The following is a 17,850-nucleotide window of genomic DNA, read 5'->3' as shown; positions in this document are numbered from 1 at the left end:
ATATTGGAGAACATTCTTGTACGTAGAGTAGTAGGACGTACGTCTTTGAACAGCGGGTGCTTGCATATTTATTATATTCATACTGTGCCAATTAATCAATACGATGTATAATAATAAAATGTGTGTTTTTGAGTCTCAAGTGGCACCCCTGGTCAAAGTAAAACAGCCCACCAAATTCATTCTCTCTTTTCTCATATCCAAAAAAAGCCAACACATTCTCAATTTGCATACGAAATTAATTTTTTATTTTTTAAATGAACAATTAGCCATGTTTTGGGTCAGAATCCACTATCATCTTCTATTTTCTTGGCAACCAGACATTTTTTTTTTTTTGGGAGCCAAACCTCGACTTGTGGAAAAAAAAAGTAAATAAAATAATAAACATGGTCAGAGGTATAGTAATGAATTAATGATCAAATCCATTCCATGGAAAGAAATATTAAATTCTCCGTTGGCGCATACAATATCAGCAATTAATCCAGGAATTAATTGTCTATTTTTAATACCAATTTCAACTGTTATTAATTATCATTGAGATTGATATTTCAGTTACTATAAATAACTTATTGTGACGAAAAATATAGTGGCGGTACATGTATTTTTGGACATCTAAAATGATCATTTGATACAATCATTTTAGTCACAAAAACATATACTACAAGTTTTTGTTGTGCCATAACAAATATAAGGCGACTAATCTACAATTAATACGACAAAATTTGATGTTGCAAAATATGTGCCATTTTTCCTGTAGTGGGATAAAGAAGAAGTTTGAGGATAGTCAATAGATACACAGTGGCATGAACTCTAGCCGAAGATTGTTGTTCTAAACCAAACAGATGAAAATAAAATAAAAGAAAAAGGCAAGCGGCTAATGCTAAAACTTCTGTGTATTCTTATAGATTATACAAGTAACATTATTCATTATTCACACTGGGTATTCTTTTACAATAAAAACTTATCTCCAAATTCTCAAATATTGAGGAGATATACATATATTCTTCTCAATTGACAAAACTATCAACCCAACAACAACAATAATAATAATATATTATGTACACAGTGGCAAATATTAATTATGACAAGAAATAATAATAATAGTTAATAATAGAAAGAATGCAGAAATTAAGGCTATTTACGGCTCTTTCTTGATCTCGCTTTGTTCCAACTTCCAATATCATGATTCTTCAGAATTCAATGGGCAAATGAAACCTAATGAGCTTCGCTTGAGCCTTTCAGGTTTCTGAATTTGAAAATTCAAGATCCTAGAATCCAATTCAGATGTGACGAGCAGCTTCAACATTACTGCTTGGTAGCAATGCCAAAAGGGACCGAGAGATGAGGATACGCGGTGGGACGAGGCAAAGCACGACCGGCAACGTTCATTTCCTTGACGGGACAGCCGGAGCCGCCGTTTCCGGGAATGAATGTGCAGCCGGAACCGCCCGGAGGAGTTACAGGACCCTTCTGAAGAGACTGTAATATCAGAACCTCTCCAGGCAAAACCCTACTAGCTTTGCATGGCAGCGGAGTATGGGCAAGAAAAATGACAAGAGCCGCCAAAATTATTTTATTGATGAGATGGCTCATGACTCTTGCTAATTATTAATTAACAATGTTAAGTATGGATCATTTCACGAAGGATGTGGGGATATTTATAGCCAGTTTTCCTTTTTTTTTTTTTTTGGTTAGAAAGATTTGACTATTGAATACTAAGCTTCCTTTTTTCTTCCTCCCTTTTTTTTTTGAAAAAGAAAAATAATAAGAAAAGAAACCTATTGAATATGGGTCATAAGCAAGCTACTATTGGGAGGTTTTTAGACTTTTAGGACTCCAAGTCCCATGTTTCCTTCCCTACCTTGTTTAATTTAATAATAATTTATAGAGATTAGTTATGGGATTTAATTGCTTAATGCGATCAACGTTGGCTTCTGTGGGAGGAAACTTCTTGGGAACTTGAGCTGCTTGGACCTTGAATGCTTTGAGTGACTGGAAAAGTGCTTATTTGATTATGACTTTGAATGAAATTAGATCATCAGTTAAGTCATTGCATTGGTGGTATCGTTTTGCCCTTTTTTTTTTCTCCCTATCTTGGTGGATTAAATTTTCTTCTACTTGGGATTCAGACAAAAATGATAAGGATATTAGAAAGACCTTTTGGAACAATATATCATTTTACACGCAAGCACAAGCAAGTCTAGCTGTGAGGGTAGCACTACCCTCGCTGTAATTGGATAGATGTGCACGACAAGTTAAACAATCAAAATGAAAATCAAACACTAATTAATCGTGCCTTTATAATAATGTTTCTATGGCAGCCATTTGCGTCTGGACCTGGATATTTCCTCCGCCGTCTTTAATAAACAGATTAGTGGTAGTGGTGTCGGGCATCTTCAAGCATAATCTATATTAATAACTACTCTAAATTTCCAATTAAACAATTCTAAAAAGAAAACACATCAAATTAGGCAAAAATTATCTAATCAATGACTTTAGCTATCACGATAATGTTGAAAAAGAAAGTAATTCATTTGTTTAGAGGTCTCAGCACTGAGGGATAACGACATAGTTTTTATCCCCCAACAATACCAACAAAAACAAATTATTAAAAATATGGAAAGCTCTAGATAAACTCATTCCATTAAGTGTGCTACAGAATATTATAAAGCAATGTCTAACTAACTTTCTTGGAAAAAATAAGCTGGCCTATCAGAATTCTGGAGCTGCAAATAGCAGTAACAAGACGAAAATGTGAAAAATGATCTAGTCAAATAAACTCAATCCCATGTCATCGTCACTTTCTTCCTTGGTTTCCTCCTGATAAGAGAAAAAGGACGACACAACCTTAATTAGAAAATGACCGCCACAATAAAGCCCTTCAAATTTAAGCCACAAACGCAGAGTGGAAATGAATTAACAAGCAAAAATAACTTTACCAGGTAGCTCAACTTGAAACTGTATTCTAGTGGGGCGAACCAAAGAGTGGAAACCAATTTTCAGCAACCAAATTCAAGAAGAAGGATTGCATCAGAAGCGACTAATTATTTTCTAGAACCCTCAATGACAAAGAGGATTTTTTTAAAAGTAATAGCTATTGCTAAAACTGTTCAACGGCAGAAACAATTGTGCAAGGAGATGTTCCCAAATAAGCAGCCGCAAAACAGTCCAAAATCAAACTACATAGCAAATTCTTCAAGGGGATATATGTAACATAAAACTAGAGATCTAATGTAGAGAATTACCATCCCATATTATTCTCAAGCAGTCTGATAGGCAAGTGATAGAGTTATCTGAAAATAAAAACCTATCTAAAAGAAACTGGCTGGTCTAAGTATTACTTAAATTCGACACAGAGAATAGTGCACATAACTTCTGCAGATCTGAACAAGTGATCTCTGTGGGACAAAAAGCTGACTCTAAAACTAGTTTACATACAATGAGTTAATTAGTGCAGTATTTCTACAGCTAATCATCGAACTGATTAAGGCTGAAAGCATAAATTACCTTCTTTTCCTCGACAGCAGCGGCCAGCGCAGCACCACCTAAACCGCTAGAGGCAACAGCAGGGGCAGCTACTGCTAGATGTGCACCACCTATATTCAATTAAGAAACAACATCAATAACATCAGTTGAAAGTTAAGAAAGGAAAAGCAGGAGCTTGACGTAACTCCATCCGGAAAATGGCTTACCAGACCCAACATTCAGATACAATTCATCAGCACTTCTCTTCTCAAAGAGCTTGGAGAACAAACACGGTCAGCAAGAGTCAATATTCACGTTTGCAACCTTGATCAGAGTTGCAATCTTCTCAGGCTGAGAAGTAAAAAATGAAAACTCAACCAAGCCGCTATCGATAGTATTATGCGGCCAGAAAATTTGCACAGTATCCATATACTGCACTCTCATTCTCTAAACTAAAAATATACTCTACAAAATAACATCACTAAAACTTCTACATAACATCACTAGCATATGTGCAAGCCAACTCTCCGATCGACATTTTTCTTCTTGAAAAAAGTGCATTAATTTGGAACCAAAAATAAATAAATTGAGATAATTTTACTGTTAACATTAAAAAAATCATTTTTAATTCTACATTACCTGAATTGGTCGCCAGAGATGAGAATTAAAGCTTTGGTGTTTAGGGCAAAGTTTGATGTTCTTTCACTCTTCAAAAATTAAAACCCTAAATATAAGTATGCCGATTTCGTTAGTGGTACATATGTTCTATTATACTGTATAAATTTTTATAGTATTGATAATGGAGTCATTATGGGCACTTGGATTTAAATATTTTAATTTTCTTTATTGATTTAATTTAGTGGATAAATAACTAAGGATAAGATTATTTGAACCCACCAAACTACCCACGAAACCCATTTTTTAATTTTTTTTTATGATTAAAAGAGTGATACTATTGGCACCCCTCAAAAATTCTTATGATACTCCTCTACTATGTATTTACACATTTAACTTTATTGAAATTACAAGAACTCTAATTCAAATAAAAAACGAAATTGTAAAAACTTCTTACAGCCCTATATTAATAAGAAGCGAATTGTTTCCCCCCCCCCCCCCCCCCCCCCCCCCCAAACAAAAAAAACAAGCCATAAAACAATAAACCTAAGCAAAAGAGGCATAAGTACATTTTTCTCTTACCCGCAGAATTAGCAATCAAAGGGGAATTTAATACTTATAATTAGTCGTGGTGGCTTATTTTTTAAAGTTTGTTTACAGGTTATGAAAAACTCTGTTTATTGAGTTTGATATCTAGCTGAATGTTACTACTGGTCATGAGATTTGTTTAAAAAATTATTTTAGGGTTCAATGAGAAGGAAGAAGGTAGGGCTTTTTGAGGAATTAAAATGATTGTTATTAGTAAAAGAGTAATTTTAGTACTTTAATTAATATGTGCGCTCTGAAAAGGGGTTTTACGAGATTATTTGAGTGGTACTAATAGCTCTACTCATGATTAAAATACTCTTAAAGTAAATTCCAACTATACAATTAAAAATATAATTTTTTTTTTTTTAAAAAAAAAGAATTTTTGCTCATTGTACCCATCTTTTCATTCATCAGCGCTGTCAACATACTCATTGAGAAGTTTCAAAATAATTTCCCTGCATTCAATCTGTAAAAGGTACTTCTAAAGGCTGTGGCTTATTTTACGTTGGTGATTTTTCCATGGTTCTGCTGGCACTTAAAGATGTAATTAGAGATGTAAGGATGGAGTTTCGAGGACAAGAAAGGTCGCATCTCACAAAGCTCAGAATAAACGGTTTGCCCAGTACTTCCCTTTATGGCTCTTGAATTGTCAAGATATGGCTATAGTTTCGATTTGTGCAGCAATGAATTTTCTTTTGAAAAAAATATAATAATGTGAAGGATGAATTTTTACCTTAGCTATATTTTTTCTGAATCACGTTAATAAAGAAAATCTTTAGTTTAATGTAAAAAAATAAATTATTAAGAGTTTATAAATGAATTTAATGGGTTTACTTAGTAGAAACACTATTATTACAAAAATTGAGTTTGAAGAGTATATTGGGTACTTTAATAGGTTTATTGAATAAAATTTAAAATTTCAAAATTTGAGGGTGGGTTTATTTAATAAATAAGTTTACTGAGTAACTTAGTAAGTTCAAATAGTCCTACCCAACAACTAATTACTTAATAATTAATGGATATTATTCAAGTTCATGGATATAATTTTACTTTTTATAATTCCATAAATATTTTATAAATCACAAATAAAATTAAAAATTAAATATGCAAATATATAAATTAATTTAGATGTGAAAATAACAAATATGGATTATTCAATCAATAACACATGTTAATTCAGACACGTGTTTTCATTTATAATTGGGACAATATAATTTTGACTTCTTAGTTTTATTCATTGTCTTTTTTTTTTTTTTCTAAAATTACTCATTGGTGAAGATTGAATTGAATTATTGTTGCAATTTTTATTAATCTAGTAACTTTTTGTTGACAATAAGATAATAATAATAAGATAAACTAAGATAGAGTTGTGTTAATATTAAAATACATATATTTTCAAAGGAAATATAGAAGTATCAACAGACTATACTTTTTTTTTTGTTTAATCTTTAAAAAACATGTTTAACAAATTTGATCAGTAGTAAATTTAAATTTTTAATAAGTTGAAATTAAAATATTATCCTAATTAATTTTTAATTTTATGAACAGTTGGTTAAATCTAATGGTAAATATTTATATCACTATTGATGTTGTTATTTTTATAAGAGCATCATGAAGTGACCATTTAAAAATAAATATTAATAAATATTAAATTTATTAAAACGTCATTTAAGCTTTGTGTACTACTACCGAAAATAGATTTTGAACTATATGAGTTTTTTAGTTCAAGTTTCATACCTCTTAGAGTTCGTTTCGTATTATTTTTAAAGGCCCAAAAGTGATTTTAGAAAGTTAAAAATTAATTTTGATATTTGGTAAATTTTTTTAAAAATCACTTTTGGTAAAATCACTTTATCTACAGCAGATTTTGAATAGGTGGGAAGGAGAAAATTTTCAAAATCTGATTTTTATAATAACTTTTATACTTAATACAATTCCACAGATATCGTCATATATATCATAAAAATCTAAAATTATCCTTATTAATTAGGAAATAAAATCATTAGCTTTAAAGAGATTATTATTACCAATTATATTAAGATAACAAAATAAAAAATAAAATAATAATATAAAATGTTTATTCTAGTTAATCAAGTATTATATGTACACAATCAAAAATATTTTATATACATTTGTATAAATGTATAAATATATTTTTTAAAATATTATATCCAATTCAGTAATTTATATTCTTATTTTACTTTAATAGTAAAAATTTACCAAACACAAACAATTATTTTCAAAACTTACAGTGCTTTTTTTAAAATAAATTTTACCAAACATTTAACTGATTCTTTTCACTAACTAATTATTTTTATAGAACAACTAACATTACCAAACTAGACCTTCGTATTTCTACCACCGTAAGAACTTTACCCCTTATATCTGTATGAGTAAAATTAAAACAGACCATAAGCGTCAATTAGATCATTTATTAAATTGCATTTAGTTAGAGAAACCTTGCTACATTGCATCATTGTGTAACTCACATCAATCTAAAAATTATTTAAAATAAATTAAATATGTTTCAGTTTCTGATATTATTAAATTATAAAACATTGATATAAATTACAGAATTAAATAACTGAGCCACACCCTGATTTGGAGATTCATGTGAATCCGATACTGCAGCTTGAAAGGGCACGCCGACCATCTATCCACAGTTAAGATGGTAAGTCGTTTGCCCACGGGCCATGATAAGAAAGTTGACATGGTCTGGCCTCACAGAGCTGACTGTAATGCACACAATCAGACGCGTCAAAATGTGGATCACATTCATCATACTTGGCGCTTTATGCCCCTTTGATCATCAAAGGTGAAAGTAAAACCAAATCACATGAAAAGCTCATTTCTATGAAAAGAACTAAAATAGCTGAATGCAACAAAGGCAGAAAACACTCTTTACATAATATTTTTTTTATGGAAAGATTACATCCTCACTCCAAATCTAATAACCTCCACAATTTCTTCCAATAAATTATTACAACGGGAAAGCCTAACCCTCTGGTTTGAGGACCACCTCCGTTGTAGCTTCGTCCTCTTCCTCTAATGTCCATTTGAAGGTCGGAACACTGCATAGCCATTGACCCCACATGCCATATTTGAATACTCCGGATGAAAATATGGGTAGCCCTCGCCCTCTGTGTTTCTCATGCCCATTAAAGATAGATCTGAACCAGGCATCGGCCACATGGTTGGAATCATCCCATCAATCTGGCCATTTGAATAGGGCAGAGCAGTAGCTTGAGGAATAAATTCCCTTACAGAGTCAAAATGGCCAACAGAAGAGCTATAACCCCTTTGGAACCCATCATCATGGTAACTCCGTGTACGCTCAAACTTACATGAGCCAGCAGAGGACCCAATGTCACTTGACATGCTGATATCACGGGGAAAAGAGAACTGCCGATTTAATGTGTGCGGCCCATTGCTAAGAGACTGCAGAACTGTGCTTGCCCCAGCAGCCATCCCAACACCATGCTCATCATCAAGCAAGTCATTGATGATATCAAGGTGTGGGAACTCGTCCACCAAAACACCTTGGGTTTGACGTCCAGATGTACCGGCTGGAAACTCATTCGAGAAGTACTCCTGGGATCCACTTGGGACACACTTATATAGGTCAAGGTTCTGAATGTCATTGGCCATGGAAGAAGGATCAGAATGCACGATTCTACTGGCATCCCTTTGAGAACTCTCTAACCACTGGTGTCCACTCTGTAAAACATCCCGAGTTACCATGCTAAAAGGAAAGGCCGACTGGACCGAATTTGGGTCAATCCTTTCAGAGTTCTGGGGTAAAAAAATAGGTGCAGATACCAAGGCCTGCTGCTGTGAATACGCTGGTGATGGGCCCAAACTTGAAGAGCTGGGATGAGTTAAGCCAGGTGAACTTGAACCAACAGGATTTCCCATTTTAACATTTCTATAGGACTGAGGAATATAACCATGGGTAGCAGGTGCGAGGTCAGGACCTAACCGGCCAGCTGCACTAACTGAACGGGCAAGTAGCGGGGCTGTGTGCACCACAGAAACAACAGGAGCAGTTGGCCTAGGACCAGGCACAAGTGGAGCACTAGAGGGCCTCGACATATTAGGCACTTGCGGATCCATAAGTTTTTCAGTCTGTTTTGAAGCTGCAGCCTTCTGGATCTCAGGTTTGCAAACACCTGCACCAGGGGATGAAGTGCAGGATTCAGCAACTTGATCAGTCTGCTGTTGCCCATTTGAAAGTGATTTCACTTGCGGAACAGGATCTGCAGTAGCAATGCTCTTTGGCACTGATTTCAATTGCACAGGAGACTGCAGATTTCTAGGAGGGCTTCTTGGGGAGGATGGTACAGCTGTTGTCTTCTCTTTAGGTCTTTCTGTATCAACCGGGTCTTTCATGCTTGATTTCTTTTGAGGTGAAGAAGCTTCTTCCTATTAAACAAAAAAGAAACAATGTAAAAAATAAAAGCTCCAGATGAATGTGTGGAAATGACCATTAAATGATAAGTTAAAATCCTTATAGATTAAAAATCCTTAGAGATTAAAAAGAAAACATTTCTTTTTTACACAATACAGTCATAACAAAATTTGTATAAAATCCTCAAATAAATGGACATGCTTCTAAAACAGTACCTTGATTGACATACATATTTGCAATCGAAGTGTCTCAGAGATCATAGTTAATCATATCTATTTTTACCCCCAAAAAAAAGGAATAAATAGGACTGCAAAATTACTTGCATATTTTCCTCTTAAAAAAAAAATGAAAATACAACAAAACAAGAAACTATTTTCCTAGGTAATATAACCCAAACAACTGCATAGCCAGAACTACATACAATCATAGAAATCAGTCAAGTAAATAAAGAAACTCAAAAGTGAATAAAAACTTTCATGCTTATGAGATGCTTTGATTGCTACTAAATGCTTTAGAATTCTCACCTACAAAAATATCTGAGATTGGAGTTAAGAGCTGCAGTAACTCACCTTAGCGACATTCTGTTCAGGCAATTTTGCCTGATGCTGCAAGGAAGAAACAACCTCAGACTCGTATTCACCAGACTTACTGCTTTCGGAGATATCATTGTGTTCCCCTGCATCAGCAGCAGGCCTAGATGGCTGATTCTCTGTTTCAGTTGCCCAAACATTTCCATCATATGTAGACTTCCCCCGCTGGTTCTTTCCCCTACAAATTACACAAGCCAAATCAAATGAACAAAGAATATTCTCTTATCGTGCCAAAAACAAATAGATAAATGTAGGCGGTATGTTTACCTGCTGGGCGACTTTTGATTTTGGTAGTTGGCAAGGGAATTCCCTTTATAGGGCCCATACATTACCACTGATGGGACTGAGTCGGTAGAACATGTGGAAGAACTATCATCCATTACAGATGCGTTCCGTTTTTCAGTTACTCCATTAGGTACAGATGATAGATTACAAACTCCACTGCTGCTGGCTTCTGTGGGAGGAATAACTTCAGATGCATCAGTATCCCAATTGACAGGGCTAGTATCTCTGTCCTCTGAATCAGGCTGAAGTACTTCTGCACCACCATCCACTGAATCAGAAACATCAGAAACATCTTCCAGCACATCAGGCTTTTCAGGCAATGGTTGGGCATCCTCTACAATGAATTCTTTTTTCTCATCACTAGGGTTTTCATCTTCAAGCCTGTCTGAGAGAGCCATGCTGGACCTTTCCTCCCTCTTTTTCTCTTTTCCTTTGCGATTGTTCCGTTTTTGTTTAGCCTACGATATACAAGAAGATAAAATTCAGCATTGCCACCCACCGAAAAAAAAAAGGGCAATCCATGTGAAATTGAGGAAATTGTGAGAGAGTGAAAAAGTGACTATTCTTCACTAGAGTGCAGAACTGCACAAAAAATAGAAATACATATACAATGCAAGAACAAACAGAATAGCCAAAAAGACACAGGAGTAAATAAATATAATTGAGAAGGCAAGTAGCTAGCTTTAAAAGAGAAAAAAAAAATGAAGAATATCAGCAAATCATTTGTCGCAGATCAGGTGAGATGGCCGAAACAGAGAGAACGATTGATGACAACCACCTTATAAACACCTTCTTTTGACCTAAACTCCCACGTAATAATTTGTAACAAACAAGTTGAATTAGGAGGTAAAAATTTCCAATACCCCTAAAAAATTTTAGGCTTTGCAAAATATCAAAACTGCTTTCTCATGATTTCACCACGTGGGCTGTCTAACTCTAGGCCCAAAAGACATGCATATATTAGGTTATATAGGTTTGAGTCTCAATGCAACTGGTGATAGGATGTCATACCAGCTTTTTCTTTGCTTTCTTCTCCTTTTCAGCTGCTCCACGTTTAGCCTTCTGCTCACTTTCAGCCAGCCATGCTGCCTCCTCTTCACGAATTAGCTCTTCTTGTCTCTTCAGCGCAACAGCTTCCTGGTAAGCAACCTCGATTTTATTGCTGTATGTAAAGATGAAAAAAGTTAGGAGTATGGATAGTGATAAGCAGTTACCGTGTCATAATTAAGCTACAGCCTCAAAATGATAACAAATCACATATCTATTAAACATAGTACCTGAATATATGGGCAAGGACAAAAATCTCCACTGTTCTACGCCCCAGCTCTGTGAGTCTCCTTTCATCACGCTCAATTGAATCCTTGTTAAAGTCCTCCCCAGAGTTACTCTCCTAAAAACAAATAGGTATGGATGGGTTACTAAGCATTAAATGATTTAAGAGAGAAAAACTTAACATACTTCTGTGCAAACCAAGCATGTGAGAGTGTGAGAGCGTGTGTGTGTGTGAGAGTGTGAGAGTGAGAGTGAGTGAGAGAGAGAAGGGGGGGGGGGGGGGGGCAATTTATATCAAACTATTGTAATGTAACAAATAAAGCTTGAATTCAGCATGTTAAATGCAATCTCAACCATCCAAAAAATATAATTCAATAATTCAAAATATAAATATGCCACAACAGTTGATTCTAACTTACAGACACACCAGAAATTAAACCCCCAAAAAAAAAGTTATTGATAAAAAACTAATGAATTTCAATAGAACATAATAGAGACAATTACAAGATGAGAAGATGGTGATTATAAAATAGAACAACATAACATCTATTTCCAGGAAATTCCAAATCACTCTAAAAGGCATACATACTAATGTTTTAAGGTGGGCAATATAAATCCCTTTTTCTCCATTCAGTTTACAAGAGGGCCGTGTCCTCTGTGTCCTCTATTTCTATAGGATGCACACAATGTCATTATAGTGCTACAAGCCCAAAATACCAAGTATGAGAGCAGAGATAAAAAGAGATAGCAAGACATATATCACCAATTTCACAAGCCTTGCATAAGGAGCAAGCCATCAATCTATGCCTAAGGATGCGGACCTATTAGAAACTACTGCATTATAAATATGAATCTAAATTTCCACCGCAAAAAAAGTTTTCTTATTCAAAAATTATGTTAGCAATGTCAGGCTTACCCAAAGCATTTTGGGATGAATAGCCTTAAGGTTAAGCATTATGTAAGGAATGGAAATGAGAATGGAACCAAGCCTGTAGTACTATACTAAGAAAGTTGAAGGAAGAAATTCCTTGGAAGGGTGTACAGAAGAGGACATTATGATAACAAGAATCTCCCCATTGTCGATAGCAAGAGCCTCATACTACTACCACATTACCAACATAAATGCTGCCCTCATCACCACAACCACCTAAAAACCTATATTAACATAACCCAACCTAGATGGCTACAACTTAAAGCACAATGTCATCCTAAACTTCAGCTTTGAATGTAACATTGCATGATCAGTGTCATCGGTTCATATTTCTGAAGTTTCCAGCACATTAACTAATTGGAAATTGCTAAGAAGTCATTCAAACAAAAAGTGCACCAATGTAACTAAGAAACCTTATTAAGGCAGGCCAAACTTCACAGCTACTATTAAAATGGTTAAACTGAATCAGACAACCCAAGCACAGTACTAGCTCATACTAGCCAGATGAAGGCATAACCCAAGTATCACAATAAAAGAAGTTCAACGTATAAGATCTCACCTTTGTACGATTCTGAGGACCCTTCTCATCTTTAGGTGGCAGAGGCTCTAAAGCAGCCCTCTCTAACAGTAGCAGAACATCATCCACCAAGACAAACATATCATTCTCAACATGAACAATAGGAGCTGGTGTATCTTCTGCATCTAACAACTTTGCCTTTGTTTTCTTGGACTTAGACTGTCCTTCAAGAGCCTTCAATCCACTATACAAGGAATCCATTACCAAAGTAGATGTGACTTCCTTCTCTATAAAAAAGTGTTTCACAACTACTTTCAGAATTGCATCTGTTTTCTCTCTAGACATACGGCGCCTGGCATTCTGGTCAATTCCCAACCAGAATGCACAGAAGCTGAAATCATCACAAGTGATATGATATTAGTGCCAACAGAGCAGTAACCAGATATGCAAGAATATATGCAGATCAAGTCAGGTCATATATACACAGTATAATGTCATGCATCTTCAGAAGAACCATACAAAAATTGAAAAAACAACTTCATTACCCTATCTTCCAAAAGTGCTTTATTAAGCATTGTTAACAGAATAGTCAGCAGTTTAAGTTGACAAAGGTAACAATATAATACTTGCCTTGACCACCTAGCTTTATCCTCTATTAACCTTCCAAGTTTCCCTCGCCTTTCTTCTACAAAACGCCGACATATTTGCTCTACATTAGTCAAATATACCCTAACAAGTTCTCTCCTGTACTGACAATCAAGGCAACGAAAAGGGCGATCTGTTTTCTCCCTACAAACCAAAAAGCAAAATATTAAAGTATTTATTGAAATAGACTACATTGTAAATAACATTCTTAAGAAGTAATAGAGCAAATCTTTTCACAAAAAAGAGCAAAACCAAAGAATCACTACTCATAAAAGCAACTTATCAGATATCACTGAGGAATTGATAGATTAAGGATAAGCTAAGCAGCGAAAAACATTTTATGGCCCATTGGTACAGTCTAGTTGGACGAAACACCAACAGAGAAAAGAGATTCCATCATTTAGTCAATATGTACCTGATGACTTGAACTTGAGCTTTTATAATGAGAGTATCACCATCTTTAAACCCATCAGAAACTTTTGAGAGCTCCATAAACTTTTTCCAGCCCCAGTCATGCTCTTTCTTCCAAAATCGATGTAAAGTATCTGCAGGATTTTACATTTTGTCACTCATAAATCAAGAAGGCACTCATTTTACATCTACTGAAGGAATTTTCAACCAACCAACCAGAATATTTGGATTTCTTTGGATCTCTATTCACAACGGCTATTGTAAACTGAGCAAAATGACTCCAACCTGTTGACGAACAGAGAAAGTTTTTATTTAAAAGAAAACAAATGTAAAGATTGAAGAAATAATTCGATACCAGTTTATAATATCAGACCTGGAAGGAGTTTGTCATGGTTGGCAACACAGAGGAACAAAGATAGATGATTGCAAACATCACAGCCTTGTGGATAAATCAGAATATACCTGTCACCACAGGAAAAGGGTTAAATCATAAATGTGACAACCTTTAAACATACAGGATGGGGGGCATAATCTAATAATATAACACTTAAAGATAATAAACTAATGACTTTGCGCCAAGAATGGAAAGTTCACAAATGTAAATGAAACAGCTGAAAATTTACTGTTAAAATTTTCATCACTCCTAATAAATGATTAAATATAATTAAATATATTTACATACAACTGGACATACACATGATATCATGAGATCTCCCTCCAACAGCACCGAAATAAGAATATCTGAACCGTCAAAACATTGACTTTTAACATATCGAAATTGAAAGAAGCTTCTGAAGTATCTACTTTCATACAAACGTGTGCCTATCTTGTTGGTTTTATGAGGGTGTGTGGCGGGAAAACCAAAAGTAAAAAAATACAGCCAAAGGAAATGGCCAATAATATAAGCAGGAATAGCAATTGAGAAACAAAATAAATCAAAAGAATGTATAGAAATCAATCATATCTAAAACCTCGTACCATTTGTAGCCACCAACTTCAAATGCATTACTACGAAGTTCTCGTTTGCTTATCTGTGAAAATTTCTCAATCCTCCATGTGTATTTTCCATATAACTCGGAAGGTTTAGGCCCTATAAAGAAGTTATCTTAGCTTAAGAAGTGCACCGAACAGAAGGTTATTAAAGATAACATAGGTTAAAAAATTGACTAAAATTTCTTCGTGCTGAGATAAAGAAATAAGTAAAACAACAAGACTAACACAGCAGATAATAAATCATATGAGATAAACTTAGTCTTACTTCTGCAGCAGACTATGGAATGGAAAGCAGGCACATTTAGACTCAATTAAGCATTACCTTCGTATCAACTACTTCTATCGAAAGAGAATGTACAGAATAAATTTTGACAGGCACAAGGGCAATTTAAACAAACACCTTCAGAGAATAAAAGTTTGAGCATTTTGAAGCATGTTGATTTTTAGTCTGTATCCTTAACATTCAACTTTTTTAAAATGAGCACTGACAAGATAAAGAAGCAAGATAGTTAGAAATCCACAGTGATAAGTAGAGAAGCAATACTCGGTATTATCTTTTAAGAGGCAAAACAACTAGACCGTCAAACAAGAAACACAAGAATATTTCATCATAGAAGGCTCTAAAAACACACAATACAAGGCTTGAACATTAATTATACAATTTTTTACACATTGTCATACATAGCAGGTAATAGATTATTCACGGGAACAATATCAACTAGTCAAAACTGAAATAGGCAACAGTAAACAGCATGTTGGCAAATCATTTCAAGCTCCATTTGCAGCAGACACTCACTTATAACCAATTATAATCATGTAAAATACATAGAGTAATTCAAATTTATGAGACTTCAATATCCATCCACCCTTGAAGAGAACTAGACTGTACAAACAGTATATATCAATAAACCATGAGTCCAAATACAAACAGAAAGCTATATTACTTATCAAGTTATTTTGTATTTGTAGTCATTGTCCTTTTCCTTGTACTTTACTTTTTCCTTCCATATAAGCTTGTAAGTATCAGAAACAACAAAAAATACCCATTACCTAACAGTTCACAAGAACCATGGAACACACACTCATTATCAAAGCACAAGATAACTAATAATTGAAAGACAATTCAGGGAAGCAAAACCATACAGCCATCATCATCATCGTCAGTGTCCCAGTACGGGGGTGAAGTCGATGGGGTTCCATTTTCCACCTGCTCAGAAGAACGCCACTCCGCCAATGCTTCCCCAGATTGACAACGCTGCCCACTCGAAATCCCCTCCACAGACCTTCCCACTCCAGACTCCTCGCTCGCAATTCCCGCCATTTCCCAATCCAGAACTCCCTACCCCACACTCGTTCAATTCCACTTGCTATGACGCACCAAACAAAAAGAATCAAAGTTAGCAATTAAACCTCACGTCACATAACAAAAAACCTAACATATATTAACAATGTATAAAACCAAAACCCCGAATACGACAAAAGAACATTAATTAACAATGTATAAAACCAAAACCCCGAATACGACAAAAGAACATTAATTAACAATGTATAAAACCAAAACATGAAATACGACAAAAAAGTCTCAAAAGCTAAAGAATAGAATCAAAATGGCAATAATCCGTTAGGCCGTTGAAAAAAGTGGTGACAGGAAAGGAAATTACAGTTAGCACAATGAATTCTTCATCAATTAGGACCTATCTGAATAAAAGCCTCCAATGAATTAATTATAATATGGCAGTTTTACCTGAATGCTCTTATTATTGTATATTCAATTCCTCCAAAACCAAATTATGACAAAACACACAAATTTTTTTTAAAATACCATTATCTTCAACTTCCACACCCAATATGTTTTCTAACAATCAAATTTAATTCAACATTTGTAATCCAAATACCAAAACCCCATCTCCTCATAATCAATCAGAAAATTATTTTTAACATCATGAGATTATAAAATCAAACACCCAGCTCAACAACAATCGTTCAGATTAAAAAGATAAAGAAACACGTAGCACAAACAAAAACTCAAACAAAGAAAATTATCTAGATAAACCCAATTGCATAAAAGAAAAAAACCCATAAAGACCAAAACGATCATCGGCGAAAAACTAAAGATCGTAGAAATAAATCCCCAAAACCCCAATTAACATCAAACCCTAAAACAAAACAAGGAAGGAATAGGGATAGATTAAAATTAAGGGAATCGAAAGTTGGCAACGACGTCGTACAGATCGAACCTGAAACCGAAGACCAGAGGCTGTTCTGTTCCCAAATTGGGTTAAGACAGGACAGCTCTTTGAGATTTTAGAGAGAAGAGAGAGATAGAAAGAAAGAGGGGTCCAAGGAGAGCAGCAAAGCAATAGAGAGAGGCCAAAAAAGAAAATTTGTTGTTTTCATTTATTTATTTATTTTGGTTTTATTTTTTTTAATTTTTTTCCTATTTTGCTTTTCTCATTTTTTATTATCGTGATGAGGATTGCCACATAGGGTGGGAACAAGAGGGTAGCCTCTGGCCTTTTCCTTTATATATATATATATATATTAAACTAATTAATAAAGAATTTGAAAAAAATAAAAATACTGAAAAATAAGTGAGGTAGGGAAAAAATAAATAGAAAATAAGGAGAGAGAGGGGGGGGGGGGGGGGGGGTCGGTGACAAATGTTGGAGAGCACAGGGCAGAACAACCTGGTTGCGGTGGCTCGCTGCATGAGTAGTTTTCTAGGTTATGGGACGCCCTAAGCTTTGAACATGTTAATTGGTTTAACCAAGCCTGGGGTCTACTTACCCTTTTTTTTTAATTGTTTTCTGCAAAGTTATTTATTTATTTTTATTTTCGTTAGGGTTTTGGCAAGATGGGCTGGGGAGTGGAGACAGTGGTCAATGGGCTTTAAAATGATGGATCAGATTGGGCTTACCAGGCCGGTCAAGGAAATCCAGTTTGAGACTGACCCATTGGGAAAGGATTTAGTGAAATCCAATACTGATAAAAGTACCGAACGAACCCACTTTTATGTGAGCCGGTAGCGACTAACGAGTGTCTTCTACGCAGGGATGACAAATTAATCTATTCAAATTGGATATCTATATATTCAATCTAATTGGATTAGATAATATCCATTCAAAATCTTTTT

The 17,850-nt window shown here is 34.7% G+C and overlaps 1 protein-coding gene and 1 long non-coding RNA gene across 3 annotated transcripts; both read right to left on the bottom strand.

Moving 5' to 3' along the window:
• Positions 1-2,574: 2,574 nt before the first annotated feature.
• On the bottom strand, positions 2,575-4,178 carry LOC112499550 (uncharacterized). Its single transcript, XR_008055599.1, has 3 exons — positions 3,690-4,178; positions 3,505-3,593; positions 2,575-2,817 (listed from the first exon to the last, which is right to left on the bottom strand). It is a non-coding gene; the product is annotated as an uncharacterized LOC112499550 (long non-coding RNA).
• A 3,335-nt stretch (positions 4,179-7,513) lies between these two features.
• Positions 7,514-17,122, bottom strand: LOC102622804 (TNF receptor-associated factor homolog 1b). 2 transcript variants are annotated; one of them, XM_006489476.4, is made up of 13 exons: positions 16,955-17,122; positions 15,861-16,084; positions 14,703-14,814; positions 14,098-14,186; positions 13,941-14,009; positions 13,729-13,858; positions 13,299-13,457; positions 12,711-13,059; positions 11,226-11,338; positions 10,960-11,110; positions 9,931-10,406; positions 9,643-9,841; positions 7,514-9,087 (listed from the first exon to the last, which is right to left on the bottom strand). In XM_006489476.4, the coding sequence occupies exons 2-13, from the start codon at positions 16,036-16,038 to the stop codon at positions 7,711-7,713; spliced, it is 3,402 nt and encodes a 1,133-aa protein (XP_006489539.2). In that variant the 5' UTR covers positions 16,039-16,084; positions 16,955-17,122; the 3' UTR covers positions 7,514-7,710. The 2 variants fall into 2 exon arrangements, with proteins under 2 accessions (XP_006489539.2, XP_015389125.2); XM_015533639.3 differs by having other exon boundaries at positions 16,946-17,118.
• Positions 17,123-17,850: the final 728 nt, after the last annotated feature.

Source organism: Citrus sinensis, chromosome 1, assembly GCF_022201045.2.
Source record: "Citrus sinensis cultivar Valencia sweet orange chromosome 1, DVS_A1.0, whole genome shotgun sequence".
NCBI classification, from domain to species: Eukaryota; Viridiplantae; Streptophyta; class Magnoliopsida; order Sapindales; family Rutaceae; genus Citrus; species Citrus sinensis.
Note: the sequence above shows the minus strand (reverse complement) of the source record. Positions and strands in the feature narration are given on the sequence as shown.

Bases quoted from the DNA above. Each gene is read 5' to 3' on its own strand.
- LOC102622804 (XM_006489476.4), bottom strand. From the start codon at position 16,038: ATGGCGGGAATTGCGAGCGAGGAGTCTGGAGTGGGAAGGTCTGTGGAG. The intron at 13,458-13,728 runs GTACATATTGAC...TTTGGTTTGTAG, and splicing joins GCTCAAGTTCAAGTCATCAG to GGAGAAAACAGATCGCCCTT. The intron at 11,111-11,225 runs GTACTATGTTTA...CTTTACATACAG, and splicing joins GTCCTTGCCCATATATTCAG to CAATAAAATCGAGGTTGCTT.